General features: G+C 55.8%; 1 protein-coding gene across 1 annotated transcript; it reads left to right on the forward strand.

The window, feature by feature from the left end:
* The first annotated feature begins 1126 nt into the window (after nt 1-1126).
* On the forward strand, nt 1127-9370 carry PTPN7 (protein tyrosine phosphatase, non-receptor type 7). Its single transcript, XM_009586030.1, has 9 exons — nt 1127-1257; nt 1668-1851; nt 2271-2355; nt 3035-3111; nt 5825-5962; nt 6835-6945; nt 7553-7710; nt 8580-8693; nt 9238-9370. Exons 1-9 carry the CDS (start codon nt 1127-1129, stop codon nt 9329-9331), a joined length of 1092 nt encoding a protein of 363 aa, XP_009584325.1. The 3' UTR covers nt 9332-9370.
* Nucleotides 9371-14417: the final 5047 nt, after the last annotated feature.

The raw sequence follows: 14417 nt of genomic DNA on the forward strand, positions 1-14417 counted from the left end.
GGTGGCATTGCCACCCCCAGAAATGCCGCCGGGCAGCAGGGACTCATGGGGAACAGCTCCTGCCCCAGCCGCATCCCCAAACAGTATGGCCACAGTGTAGACCCGATTCTCTGCAGGACCTCCCTGAGCTGATGAGTTACCTGGGATCCCACTCTTTGCCCATCGAGAGCTCTGGCTCCGCAGCATCCCCTGTCCCTTTGGGTCCATCTCCTCTTCATGAAGGGAGCTGGGGATGAGAAGGAGCCTCACGATCCCAGGGTGCCGCCTGCACCCTGAGGAGCTCTGCCCAGAGGTGAACCAGCATCACCCGCATCTCCCCGTCCCTGCCAGGGGCTGTCCCAGGGCTGGTGGCGATGGAGCCCTGGCATCTTCCTCCAGCTGCGCTACCCCATCACCTCTTGCTCAACCACCCAGATAAAGCAGTTTCCTCTTGACGGTTGCTGAGACCTGTGGGATGGAGGAGGCTGTCCCAGGGTCTCCCTGGCCAGAGCTGCAAGGCTGTTGAGGGTGCCTGGCCCCGTGTCTCCCAACAGCAGGAGCTGGCCAGGCTCCTTGTGGTGCCTATAGCCCACCCCGTCTCACCTGCCGAATGCTGCTGTGCTCATGTGGGTCCCAGCTCTCCCTCCTCCCCATCATGTCCCCAGGCCAAAGCAGGCATGCCGGGGAAGGGCTGGAAACACAGGGCAGCGTGTGCTTCCCATGGAGGTGGAGAGCATCTTGGGCTCCCCCAAAACTAGACCACGCTCCACCAACACAGTGCGTGGGTGTCCTCCGCTTGGTGCAAGCAGATGGCCATGGGTGCCATGCCTGGGGTCACCAGTGGGTGCCTATGTGGGCTGCAGTGCTGCGGGTGTCCTGGAGGGTGAACGTGCTGGAGCTCTTCCTATGCCACCTGCCTGGATGCGGGGCCTGGGGGCCCCGGTTCCAGGGTAGCTGAGGACCCAAAACCTGTCCCTTGCTTAGGGACCATTCATCAGGTGGTCCACTCAGCCTCATGGTATCTCTCACATCTGCCTTTTCTTTTCCAGCTGCTTCTCCTCCGATGGCTCCTTGAGTCCCCACGAGTTGAAGGCCCCCCGTGTCCACTCCCTGTGCTTCAGGACGAGAGCTTTGTGGCTGCCGCAGCATGGTACAAGCCTGCTTGGTGTGCTCCAGAGTTCATAACGGCAGCCTGACAGCCTGGGCAGCCGGGGCAGACATGGACAAGATGGATAAGCCCAGTCCATCTGCCAAGAAGCACGTGCGTCTTCAGGAGAGGTGAGTGTGGCTGGATGGTGCCTGCAGCCTGAACGCTGCGCTGCCTGTCTCAGCCCAGATGGTGGGTACCCACAGCACTGCTCATCCCCATGGCTTGGGCTCCCCCGACTTGTGCAGATGCCAGGTCTGAGCATGGAGACAGCCCTGACCCACCCCAGTCCAGCCCAGGCCAAATCTAGACATTGTGCTTTGAGGGCTTTCCAGCAAAAAGATGAAATGACCAGATAGTTCCTTGTTCCTCAACCCCCCCGACTTGTGGGGTCTCTGCCTGGCCCCTTTCTTCATCCTCTGTTATTCTCTGCCTGACTTTTGCTCAGTGTGGGGTAGTTTTAACTGGTGATATGGCAGGATGGGCTGCCCTCCTGTCCCAGGGTAGCAGAGGGTCAGCCAGGGACCCCTTTGCCTCGCAGGAGGGGCTCCAATGTGTCGCTGATGCTGGACATGAGCTCGCTGGGGAGTGTGGAGCCCATCCAGCCCGTCTGCACGCCGCGGGACATCACACTGAAGTTCCTGAGGACATCCAGCCATGTGCTGAGGAGAGAGGAGCTCCAGCAACGTGCCCGGAGCCTGACACAACTCCAGGAGGAGTTTTCGGTACGATGCTCCTTTCCCCTCTCCCTCTTCATACAAGGGATGGCAGTGGCTGGTGGTGGGGGGGACTGGCAGGGGTGGACATCTCTGAGGGAGGCTCCGAGCCCAGCTGTGCCTCACAGCACCGGTGGCAGGGAAGGTGAAGAGGGCAAACAGGGGCGAGGCGTGTCCTGGATATTCCCTGGCTGCCCGCTCCCTGGTGCACACAAGTCCCCCTTGCGTCCCTGGAAAGCTTGTCCTGCCCTCCTGCGCCAAGCTCTTCTCCCCAGATGGCCTCTCTGAAGGTGTCCCACCAAATCTGGACTAAGGACAGGGCTCATCCCAGGAGCTAACATCTCTGGTGATGGGGGACCAGCTCTGCCACGACGAGGGGACACAAGGCAGAGCAATGGAGTTTTCCTCATAGTTGTTCTCTCCTGCAGAAAATCCCACCCAACTTTGTCAGTCCAGAGGAGCTGGAGATCCCTGGACGTGCCTCGAAGGACAGATACAAAACCATCCTCCCCAGTATGTGGCACTGCATAACTTTGCCTCGCATTTGCGCAGGTGCCATGCGCAGGGAGGGGGGTTTGTGCGCACGCGTGTGTGTGTGCGCATGGGTGTTTGTGCGTGGGAGAGGGGTGACTCAGAGCAGCCTTGGCACAGGGTGGGCACTCCTGGGTGCTCTTGGTGTTCTTCCTGTGCTTGTTCCTGCTCCCCATGTTGCAGGAGCTGGGTGCTGTGTTGCAGGGGGTGTACACTGTGTTATGGGGTGGTATGTGGGGAGCTACTCCTTGGGGTGTATTCCCAGGGTGTGCAGTGCATGACAGCCCAGCCTGGGTTGCTCCCTGCCACCGTGGGGGCCTTACATGTCCCAAGGGCACGTCACTAGGGGTATAAAGGCTGAGAACATTATAGGAGGACTTGTTTGGGTTCTAGTCAGGCACTGTGGGAGGGCCGTGGAGGGTTATTGCCTGGGGAGTGAGTTACCCCCCATGCTCACTGTGGTACAGGCATGTTTGGGCATGGCTGTCTGTATCCTGCCATGGTAGTGAGGGTGAAGTGGGGCAAGAAGGGGCCTGAGGGAGGGAGCATGGCACGGAGCTGGGAGGACTCAGTCTCCAGCCTCTGGAGCTGAGGCAGGGAGGATGGGCAGGGTCAGGCTCTGACAGACTGTCCCTGGGGTAATGCCTGCCATCCCTTTCAGATCCTGAGAGCCGGGTCTGTCTCAGGAGGGCAGGGAACCAGGAGGAAGACAGCTATATAAATGCCAACTACATCACGGTGAGTGTCGTGCCTCGTTGGAGTGCGGGTGGTCTCCCAGGTCCTGCAGCCCATGGCTCACAGGGCATCGGGCTGCAAACTCCTCGGTGCTGCAGGTGCCACGCTGGGACCTGCATGCCAGGGCACTGACTGTCCTGTGGCAGCAGTCTGAACTTGCCACCCCTTTCTGAGCTGGAGAGATGCAGCTCCATCCACACAGGGCAGACACACTGTCCCTTTTGGTGGGAAAGCTTCATAAGGTGGCTGCTCGTGGCTCCAGCTGCTTGGGCGGGTTGAGCACCTGTATGGGCTCCCTCACAGTGGCTTCTCCATCTCTTCCTCGTGCACTAATCCGCTGTCTGGTAAGGCCACAGGAGGCAAGCCATGTCAACAGAGCATCGCAGCCCAGTCCTGTTCAACCCTTACACATCCAGGAATTTCCTCTCCACTCAGGGGGTTTGTTGCAATTCCCCAAGAAAGCTAACAAAGGGGAGGACATGGCTTATCTTTGACACCCGATGGGGTCCCTTTCCAGACCCAAGGGTGTTACTTCAGGCAGCCTGATTTATGATAATCATCTTCCTGTGCAAATGATCCCTTCCACGCTGCAGTCTCACTTGTTGTGCTGAACCATATGTCACCCTAAAACAGGCTCTTGTGTCAGCCAGGTACCAGCTTTGCCTGGTTGGTAGGCTTCTTTCTGAGCAATTTACCTCATTTCAGCATCCTTCCCCTTGGACAGGCCAGGGGTACTGGGAAGCAGAGGTGGGTCCACAGCCACTCTGGGTGCGTGGCAGTCAGGAGAGCGTGGGAATGTGGGACTCAGAAAAGTAGCCCACAAAAGTGCCCTCTGGTATGACGGACAGACCCCTGGAAGGTGGTCTGAGAGCACAGGTTGGAGCTGGAAGGCATTTAGTAGCATTTCTTTTCTGATGGTGCTCACGGGTGTGATCCAACGAGGCAGCAGCAGTGTGAGCTGCCAGCATCCTGCAGTGAGGGTCAAAGTCTGACTTTGGACACAGGAGCACCACGCTGAAAACTGTTGGGAGGCTTGCTGGTCCAAATGAAAGTTTGAACATGGGCAGCAGAGGACTACTTTTAGAGTAGTCTTTCTGAAGCAGCCTGGCAGCCTGCAGCTTCGCATCGGGTGACATCATCACCCTGTCCACATGCATCAGGGTGTACATGAGCACATGGCATCCTCTCCGTTTCACACGAATGCTAACAAAAATGCCCATCCCTATCTCACACACATGCGCACATGTATGTGCACACACATGAGCACACGAGTGCCTACACATCCCTGTGTGGAGCTGGTATTTTCTGACCCCTTCCTTCCACTTACCTCTCCAAGGGTGTCACTGTGCAGGAATTTGTAGGCACATCAGCAAATTAGCAACCCAGCCTGCTTTTGGCATGCTTGGGAGGCACAGCAAGTCTGGAAGAGCTCTGCAGGTATTTGACCACATCAGCCCCCACCTGGGATTGAATGTTTTTCCTGCTGGCCATATCCCATGAAATGTTTTTGAGCATGAGGAGCAGGTGGGGGGAAATTCCCAGTGTTGACACCTCCAGGTCTTACTGCAAGTCTCCTTCTGAATGTAAAATCATGTTTCCTAGGAAAAAGAAATAATCTTGAGGCATGAAAAAAGGGCTATACAAAATGTTCCTGAAAATGTTCCTGCCCCTTGGCTGGGCCAGTGCAACTTCTTGTGGGACCAAACTGTTAACAGGATTGCTGGAAAGACCTGGATTAAATCACAGGGGTTTAGGTGCATTTTTAACCGAGACCTCTTTTGACAAAGCCATAAAGCTCTGCCTGGAGTGCTGTGTACTCGCTTTTCCAAAAGCTGTGGGTGCTGTTGGTGCCTCCCCAGCATCCCCAGGGCATCCTCAGCTGGGTCCCTGACTCCTTGCTATACTGCCAAATTGCATCTTCAGCTGGGAGCTGGAGTAACACGTTATTGACCTCGTTACCTTCCCACACCTCTCCCTGTGCCTGCCCTCCAGCTCCTGCCTGGTGCCGCTGCACACTCCTCTGCTGGGCCAGCAGCTCTGCCCATGAGGCCATGGTTGGAAGCAGGAGCTGAGCAGGACTCAGAGCGCCTCCAAGCTTTTCTATTTCTTTGGCAATTTTATACGGGGGGAGGAAGTGACCATGGAGGCAGAGGATGCTTGGAGCTGTGAAACAGAGCCTGGGGCAGAGGCCTGTGCCGACCACCCCTCCAGGTGTCCCCAGATCCAGCCTTCCTGCTGCTGGGCTCTGCCACGTCTCCTCCTACGCCTGGACGGAGGCAGCACTGGTGGGACCCAGCTGGGACTATCCCAGGTCCCACCCAGATTAGAGCAGATGACTTCTGCTTGTCCTTGGGGAAATGCCTCTGGTGAGAAGCATCCTACCTGCGTGAGCTCTGCCTCACCAAGGTGTCCATCACGACGGCTATCGTCATACCAATAACCTGGGGATGCTTGCAAGGAGCTTGGGTGCACATGGCTTGCTCCATGGGCTTGCTCCTGGATTCTGGGACTGGGAGGATGGAGAGGATGTCTGGTAGCTCCTGATCAGGTCTATAAAAGCATTTCAAGGACAGGTTTAGTAGGAAATAGCCCATGTGGCTCAGCCTCTCACCTGTAGAGGAAGACAACTACCACAGGAGCTGGGGTGGCCTGGAGACAGGCTCCCCTTGCACGTCAGGGTCCCCCCCAGCGTCACTGAAGACCATGTGCTCAGCAGGGCTACGCGGGGCGGCCCCGGGAATACATTGCCACCCAGGGACCCATGCTGAACACCGTGACTGACTTCTGGGAGATGGTGTGGCAGGAGGAGGCGCCCCTCATCGTCATGATAACCAAGCTCCAGGAGCGCAAAGAGGTACTGTTGTCCCTCCCCAGGCCCAGGCCCAGCACCCCAGCCAGGAGCAAAGGGTGGGGTGGGGTAATAGCGACAGTAAAGGGCTATGTGAGACCAAATGTGGGGTGTGAGCACCTGCTTGCTTTCTCTGCTTAGCTCTCAGAGGGTACCTCTGAAGAGGTACACATTGAAGAGGAGAGCCTCAGGGCTGCAGCCTTGGCCCCATCCAGCAAAGCCTCTCCTCCTCACGTGGCCTCTCATGCTCCGGGCATGCTTTGCCAGCTGGATAATAGGATAAAGAGATTAGGGCAGCCCCTGGGAGAGGGAGCAGAGGCAGCAGTCAGCAGTGTCCCTCCAGCCCAAGCAGCTCTCCTCCCAGGCTGGGAGCTCTCAGTCAGTAGACCCAGGCTGGGATGGGAGCCGGCTGCACTGTGCCCTGCATGGCAGCCGCCCTGTGTCTTGGCTGGGATCCCTGGCTCCCCGTCCAAGCAGCACCTCTCTGGGGGAACTCACCCTCTCCTTCCTGGCCATGTCCTTCCTCCCTTCTCTCCCTGGCTGGTGCAGCATCCCTGTGCCCTCCACTGGGCAGGCTGAGTCCTCCTGGGTCTGGCAGGGCGACTGGCCGAGGCACAGCTGCCGTGGTTCCGAGGAGAGCCGTGCAGCCCCGGGGTCTGAAAGCAGGGCTTGGGAAAGGGTGCAGGAGGAGCAGATGTGGGGAGAGGGATCTATCCCTTCGTTAGCTTCCACTCTGTATCACTCCATATCCACCTTCCCTGTTCCCCCACACCTCCCCAAGATGCCCCTTCCAGAGAGCGCTGAGCAAAGCATAGCTCAAACATCCAGTGGGTGCCTTGAGCATCTCCACAGCCATGAACCCTGCCTTGTTCTTTCAGAAATGTGTCCACTACTGGCCAGAGAAGGAGGGCACCTACGGCCCCTTCACCATCTGCGTGCAGGGGGTGAGCGAGTGTGTGGAGTATGTAGTCCGGGATCTCTCCATCCAGGTGGGTTCGAGCTCCATCCTGGGGTCAGAGGGGGAGCCCAGCAGGGCCTGGCAGTGCCCCAACACCCCCAGGCTCTCTAACAGGGTGGCAATGCTGTGTGACAGGCGAGCAGAGGGTTCATGGCTCAGAGAGCTGGGTCTTATGAGCCCCCTGCCAGGGGTCTGCAGAGCTCCTGCCTGCCCGAGGAGGCTGAGAGGGAGTAGGACCCAGCCCTGGAGGGGAGAGGATAGGGGGTCAGCCACAGAGAGCTTCTCTATTAGCCCTTTGCTGTTTGCACTGTGCCATTGGGCTCTGCCCCATGGGCTCTCCATAGTCATCCTGGGCTGACACTAGCCAAAACGATCTTGCTGGCTTTGCCTGGACTGTGGGGATGGTATTGGGACACTCTGCATCTGTTCCCATCCTCTGGAGTGGGACACTTCCCAGTGTGCCTGGCCCAGGAGTCTCTCCTGGGTGTCTGGCAGAGGCTCAAAGAGGGATTTGGGAGGAGAGCACATGAGATGGGCACAGGCTGACCGGCCTCTGCTTGAGCTGGACTCAATGCCTTCATTTGGCCCAGCCCAGCAAGTCCATGCTCCCGTGTCCTGATTTCTTTCTTCTGGAAAAGCTTGAAGGTGAATGTCGCCAGGTCAAACACATCCTCTTCCCTTCCTGGCCGGACCAGCAGACACCCGAGTCAGCCAAGCCCCTGTTGCACTTGGTGTCCAAGGTGGAGGAGAGTCTCCAGGCTCCAGCCAGCCCAGGGCCCATCATTGTGCACTGCAGGTAAGAGCTTTCCCCTCACCCGAGCCCCTGTGTGTCCTTCACCTTGGGGTCAGTCTGCAAATGCTGGAGAGGAAAATCCCACGTGAATGCTCATGAGCTGGTCCCGCTGTGGTGCAGAAATCCCAGGGCAAAGGATCCCCATAGCAGTTGTTCAACCAGCAACTCCTGTCCTGGCATCAGGATGGTTGCATTAGCATGGTGCATACTGCCCTGTAAAGAAATCTGATTTGCACCTGGGTCTGTGGACAGTGAGGTGGGAGCAGGAGAGCTCTGCAGGGTCGGGACCCAGCAACCAGACCCACGGCAGATCCACGGCTCAGGCTCCTGCTTCCTCTGCCACTGAGCATGGTCTGTGGCTCGGCTGTGAAGCTGTTTTTCAGGGCAGCCCTCCTGGAGGAGGTGACCTCTGTGCATTTTCTCTCACTGCTAAGTAAATTTGGGGACAGTGGAGCAGAGCACCCAGTCGTCCCTATGCAACACACTCGGCATGTGATGCTGCAGGCTGGCCTGCCCCGGGGCAAACCACTCACTGCCTGGGGTTAGAGCACAGATGGGAGGGGAGGTGAAGGGACTGCAGAGACCACTGCACTGTGCAGGAATAGGAGGCACAGACTGGTTTTGTGCTTCCAGAGTGGCCTCAGCTGGGCCGTGCAACATGGCAGGATCCCCTTGCCATGGCAGTGACACCAGCCCATGTCTTTTGGTGTCTGGCTAAGAAAGTTGGTCTGGCAGCTGGGACAGGGACCTCAGCATCCCTCCAGGAAGAAATCATGTCAGCAAACCAATCCAGGAGTATGTCCAGCTTGGACAGACCAAGGTCCAGGCAGTGGATGTCGTCACTGCTCAGCACAGCTGTGTCTGTCCTGCAGCGCAGGCATCGGCCGGACGGGCTGCTTTATCGCTACCAGGATCGGGTGCCAGCAGCTGAAGGACAAGGGGGAGGTGGATATCCTGGGAATCGTGTGCCATCTCCGCATAGACAGGTGGGTGCTCAGAGCAGGCTGCTCCTTGGAGGGTCCTGCTGGGTGCCAAGCCTGGGAGGAGGGATGCAGGAGGGACGTCGGGATGGGCATCGAGAGGGAGCATGGGGACAATTTTTCATGGAAACCAGAAGGGTTGCTGAAAGGTGCAGATGTGGCGACAGCAAACTGCCCAGTGCCAGGCTGGTTTTGCTGTCAGGGCTATTGTAGCTCTGAGGACCTGAGGACATAAGGGAGAGGAGGGCGGCTCTAGATCTGGCAGCAGGGCTGCTCCTTCCAGCTTAGCCACTAAATTCAGAAACACTTGATTTTGCCACTTTTGAAGAAGTACCGGTAAAAATTAGAGCCAAATCAGTTGCTATCTGCATTTTGAACAGTCCACCACTGGTTCTGAGCCCAAATACTTTTTGGGCAGCTCTGGCACCTGTTTCAGATGTACCTGGGTGTGGTGGGTGAAGCAGGGATATTTGTGCCCCGGGAGCGGGGAGCCAGGGACGGGGCTGTGGGCTTTGGCGAGGTGTCAGCAGGACCTGCATTTCCCTTGCAGAGGCGGGATGATCCAGACGAGTGAGCAGTACCAGTTCCTCCACCACACACTAGCTCTCTACGCTTCCCAGCTGCCGGAGGCGGGAGGCCACTAGCGCAGGGCTCCCACCAGGCTGCTGGCTCCCTGCTCCGACCTCTCCTGCACCAGCCTCTGGGACACCTCCAGCAAAACCCCTTACTGCTGCCGCCGGGCCACAGAGCAGCAGCATGAGCATCCCTCAGGATGAGCACAGCTGAGCAAACCCATGGGGATTGTGACCCTGGGGACCAGCAGGATTTGGCGGGTTCACATGTGGGATTCAGTGGGTGCTTGGGGTGGCCGTTGCTGCTGGCTTGAGACAGATTTCATCCCTGGAAAGAAGCTTTGGCTTTCGAAACGTGCAACGTTTTATCCTCAACCAGAAGAGCAAGCTGTGTGGAGGAATTGAAGCTGGGTGAGCGCCGGGAGCACGGTTTGCCTTTTAGCTGCACAGAAATGTTTAACCCATTAGACGTGGAGCTGGTACAATTACCCTGTAAATAAACAGAGCCTCTCTCCTGATTGTGTATCGTCTGTGGGCAGAGGCTGCGCTGCATGCAGGGCTGGGCTTGCTCCAAACACGTGCTGTGATGCTCTTCTTGCTAAAGATACACCTTGATGATTTGGTACAAAAGGTGCACAGTTGGTTGCCTTCGTTACATGGCTTGCTTTCCTCTCCACCTTCGGCCAACACCTTCTCAACAGCCTTAAAGTAGGGGAGATTCCTAAGCGCGTCTGCAGTTTTGCAAGCAACATGTTTCCAATTGCCTTTTGTTGCACAAGGGTGGGGGTTTTGCATTCTTGTTTTTTTGCTGAAATCAGAATAAAATAATATTTAGGTTTTTTTCACTGATAAATTCAGGGGAAAAAAAGGAAGAAGGAAGAGAAACATTTTGGCACAAAGCATGGAGATGGAAATATTCTGTAAAATATTTCAAAGCTATTCAAAACTGGACCTCAGCTGATGGGCGATGCACACCCTGTTGGGCAGTGAGGACTGATAAGGACCTGAGGATGCCTAGCCTGCGCCTGCCCATGCCCACAAGCCCTGATGTGGCCTGCTCAGTGAGTGAGATTCAGGGAAAAAAGGGTAAATCCTCTTGCTGAGAGTCTGAGCTTGCCTCCGCTCCTGGAGCATCCCCAGATCAGGGCTGCGTGCATGGACTCCCCCCCACCACTCTGAGGGTTCCCAAAATGCAGTTGAATGGCTGCCCAATGTTTTTGCCCTATTGCCTGTTGTTCAGGCTCTGTGGATCTCTTGGGAGGATAAATGATTGAATAAAAAGAGAATTTTCATCCTTAACTCTGCAGTTCTCTTGTCTTGTCATCAGTCCATCAGTCCAGGAGGGGGGGTCCTCAGGTCTGTGTCCCCCCCGCCAGAATCCCATCCTCACTGCTCCTCTCCTTGCTCTTCTCCCGCCCCTCTCCGTTTACTCTCTATAGAAGCAGTAAGCAAGCAAGTGAATCAGCTTTGTCCAAGGATGAACAGTGAGCCAAAGTCAGTTTTTTCTCCCTAATCTCGCTGGGCATAAGTAGCAAACCCAGTGGCAGACCAGGCATGTCCCACTGTGCAGAAATACTTGATATTACAGAAATTATCATGTATTGCTGAGCCCTGGTAGTCCGTATTAGTCGTTCTCATGTTTTTGCAGACTCTCCAGATAGAATACTTGCCAGGGCACTTGCTATAGCACAATAAACCCATGTTGAATCATCTGCTCACTGCAAGGAGCAAATCCTTTTCGAGAAATGTCTCAGAGAGTGGATGGAAGAGTGACAGTGAGAGAACCTCTGCTAGCACAGCCCCCTCCCATGGCATCAGGAACAAACCCACTCCCTGGCCTCACAGCAGGAAAAACCCCAGATCTGAAGTAACATCCTTCCACCCACAGCATCTGGATCGCCCTGGCAAAGCAATCTCCCTGCACCGGCCGCCGGGTTAACCCTTCCTTCTGCCACTAAGCCTGCCCAGCCGGGCACTGCTGGGGGGATCTTGGTCTCTGCGGGGCTCCTGCCTGAGGCCACAGAGCCTCCACAAGGCTCCTGAAGATCAAAGCATGGCTCAGGACTTTGCCTTCTCAGTTAATTTTATGTCACGCTGTTGCCTTTGATGGTGTCTCTGAAGTCACCGATGGAAGTTTTGAGCTCATCTGAGACAGGCTTTATTCACCTGGCCCACAGCATCCTCCTTCCCGAGTCTTTCCTCCCACATTGCCATCAGGCAGGGGAACTTGAAGAGCCTGCAGTCTGCACCAAGGCACAGTCTTTCCCCATGGTCCCTGGACAGCAGGACATGCACCATTTTTCTCATGCTTTCAGTTTATTATCAAGAGGAGAGTTGTTAGGGCAGGCTTGCAGTGAGAGCTGCGTTGAGGGTCTCCCACGGCACGCAGGAGCTGCGCTGGGACTGGCGGCCAGGCAGGGGGTGTTGTCACCCCCTCTCAGATTCTACACTGGGTGCTGGGAGTTTTGCCAGTTCAGCCGTGTGATGCAGATTATGATTATGAGTTAAGCAGTTTTCCTGTCTCTCATCTCAATTTCTACCAGCTCTATCTGTTCAAAACACTTATCAGGCCATTACCACTGTAGTATCTGAGGATCTCTCCATCCTCCCTGTATTTATTTCCCAAGCACTCCTCGGGGCTATGCTGGGCTATTGCCTGCGTTATTGCAAAACATCATCCCATGGCTCCCCCTGTGTCAGGGGTGAAGTAGGGTGTTTGATCTGGTCTGGCTGTGTCAGGCTTATACCTATGTCCTGGGAAACTGCTTCACCCTCTCCATAAAGACCATGGGGTGCCCAGCAGGCAAAGGAAAGGAATCACTCCAAAATCTCACGTCTCCCTGTGCCCTGGGCTGAGATTAAGCCCCTGAGCTTGGCCAGGGGTTTCAGCTGGCCGAGATGGCTCCTGTTCCTCATTCCCCTCCCTTAAAACCCCAGCATGGACCCAGCTGCCTTTTCCTTCTCATGGCTTTGCTGGAGGTGCAGCCCAGATGACGGGGCAGGGACCTCGTACTGGGGTCCCTGGGCTGCAGACTCCTGTGAACCATGTCCCTAGGCAGGCCAGGTCCTGCCCAGGGTTCAGGTAACGTCCTTTCTCCACATGACTGTAATTTTGGCCTGGGGTTTCCCAGGCTGGTAATCCATTTCCTACACTTGCAACAACTCACCAGGCTGGAGGTTGCCTAGGATGGGAGAAAAATACATGGTGACCATGTGGTGCACATCACCGTAGTGGCACACTGTGCTGGTTTTGGCTGGGACAGAGTTAAATTTCTTCATAGTAGCTGGTATGGGGCTAAGTTTTGGATTTGTGCTGAAAAGTGTTGATAACACAGGGATGTTTTAGTTATTGCTGAGCAGTGCTTGCACAGAGTCAAGGCCTTTTCTGCTTCTCACACCACCCCACCAGCGAGTAGGCGGGGAGTTCACAAGAAGCTGGGACAGCTGACCCCAACTGACCAAAGGGATATTCCATACCATATGACGTCATGCTCAGCATATAAAGCTGGGGGAAGAAGAAGGAAGGGGGGACACGTTCGGAGTGATGGCGTTTGTCTTCCCAAGTGATCATTAGGTGTGATGGAGCCCTGCTTTCCTGGAGATGGCTGAACACCTGCCTGCCAATGGGAAGTAGTGAATGCATTCCTTGTTTTGCTTGCGTGCGCGGCTTTTGCTTTACTTATTAAACTGTCTTTATCTCAACCCACAAGTTTTCTCACTTTTACTCTTCTGATTCTCTCCCCCATCCCACCGGGGGGGAATGAGTGAGCGGCTGCGTGGTGCTTCGTTGCCGGCTGGGGTTAAACCACGACACACGCAGGCATTACTGATGGCAAGGAGACCCAAGGTGCTCCAAATTCACTGCAGCTGATGGAGAGTGCCAGTGCATTGCATGGCATCCTCATCGAACATAGCACACCACTGCAGGCTGCAGCAGGGCACCGCTTCAGCCAGCTTCTTGGAAGAGCAGGGCTTTGGGGTAGGATGTGCCAAAATCCAGCATTTTGGGTATTCAGTAACAGCTCTCCACTCAGGCAAGCAATGTAACCACAGACGAGTCTCCAGCAGCATTCTCATGGACTCCAAATAATCAATGACCAAGCCATCACCCAGAAAGGAGAAATTTCAAGGCATGCTTTGACATTTCAAGGGCAGCACTGGGGTCCCAGGAGCTCACGGAGGCCTCGTGAGAGCACTGGCAGCAGGTGGGACCCCACAGAGGATAAGGTCCACGCAGTAGCACCCCACCCAGCACCAGAGGGATGGGTTGACCTGGAGGCTGGGAGCACTGGGGACACTGTGGGGCACAGGAGTGACACCTGTTTGTGCTGGTCTTCGGTAAACGAGTGGTTAAACTGTGAGCTGGGGGAACACGGAGAATAAGCCATCCGTTACCCCACATTAACATGGAGCACAGCCCTGACAATTCAGTTTCTTTAAGGAACTTGGTTGAGCAACCACATCAAAATCTTCTGGGAATTTCAAATATGCTCTTGTCTGGAGAGGTCGTGGAGCGGCGTTGGCTCTTGCACAAGACACTCTGCCCAGTCCCACACTCCTGGCATGGAGACCACAGGATGACACAATGGGGGACAGCGCTGCAGAGGTGCAGCCGTGGGGACCAGATCTGGCTCGTGCATCCCTGCACGTGCCACCATGGCTCCACTGCAGGGAGCAGAGCTTGGGACTCCCCGGTTCAAACCAGCTGGAAACAGCCAGATGTCTCCAAAGCCACCAGGGCCGGTGTGAGACCCTTCCCTTGCTGGGGATAAGGGAAACGGGGATGGGCAGAGGGGGGCCAGTACATGAAAAGAGTTTTTTTTTCTCTTTTGCTCGTGTCTCTCCCAGCGTGGGGATGGACTCACCCAGCTCCTATCTCTGCTATGAGCATCTGTTCAAGCACTGGATGGACAGAGTTTCTCTGGCAGGGACTGCAGTAACACACGTGCTATCAGGAGGCAATCTCTGCTAACAACTTGAGTGCCACAGGCGTTTTGGGTGGGAAGCCTCAAACCGGTGTAGGGACATTCCCTGGGCTGAAATCTGTTGAAAAAAAACATCTTCAGGCAGAAATTACACACAAGAATTGGGGAACGATGAATTTTTCACTGGTTTGAAGAGCTACAACGGAGCAATTACAGAAAGCAACGACATTCCT

Source organism: Fulmarus glacialis, unplaced genomic scaffold (assembly GCF_000690835.1).
Source record: "Fulmarus glacialis isolate BGI_N327 unplaced genomic scaffold, ASM69083v1 scaffold21139, whole genome shotgun sequence".
NCBI classification, from domain to species: Eukaryota; Metazoa; Chordata; class Aves; order Procellariiformes; family Procellariidae; genus Fulmarus; species Fulmarus glacialis.

What these genes read in the sequence shown, in the direction of transcription:
- PTPN7 (XM_009586030.1), top strand. Translation starts at nt 1,127, where the DNA reads ATGGTACAAGCCTGCTTGGTGTGCTCCAGAGTTCATAACGGCAGCCTG. An exon ending in CACGTGCGTCTTCAGGAGAG is followed by an intron (nt 1,258 to 1,667) that starts GTGAGTGTGGCT and finishes TTTGCCTCGCAG; the next exon opens with GAGGGGCTCCAATGTGTCGC. An exon ending in TAAATGCCAACTACATCACG is followed by an intron (nt 3,112 to 5,824) that starts GTGAGTGTCGTG and finishes TGTGCTCAGCAG; the next exon opens with GGCTACGCGGGGCGGCCCCG.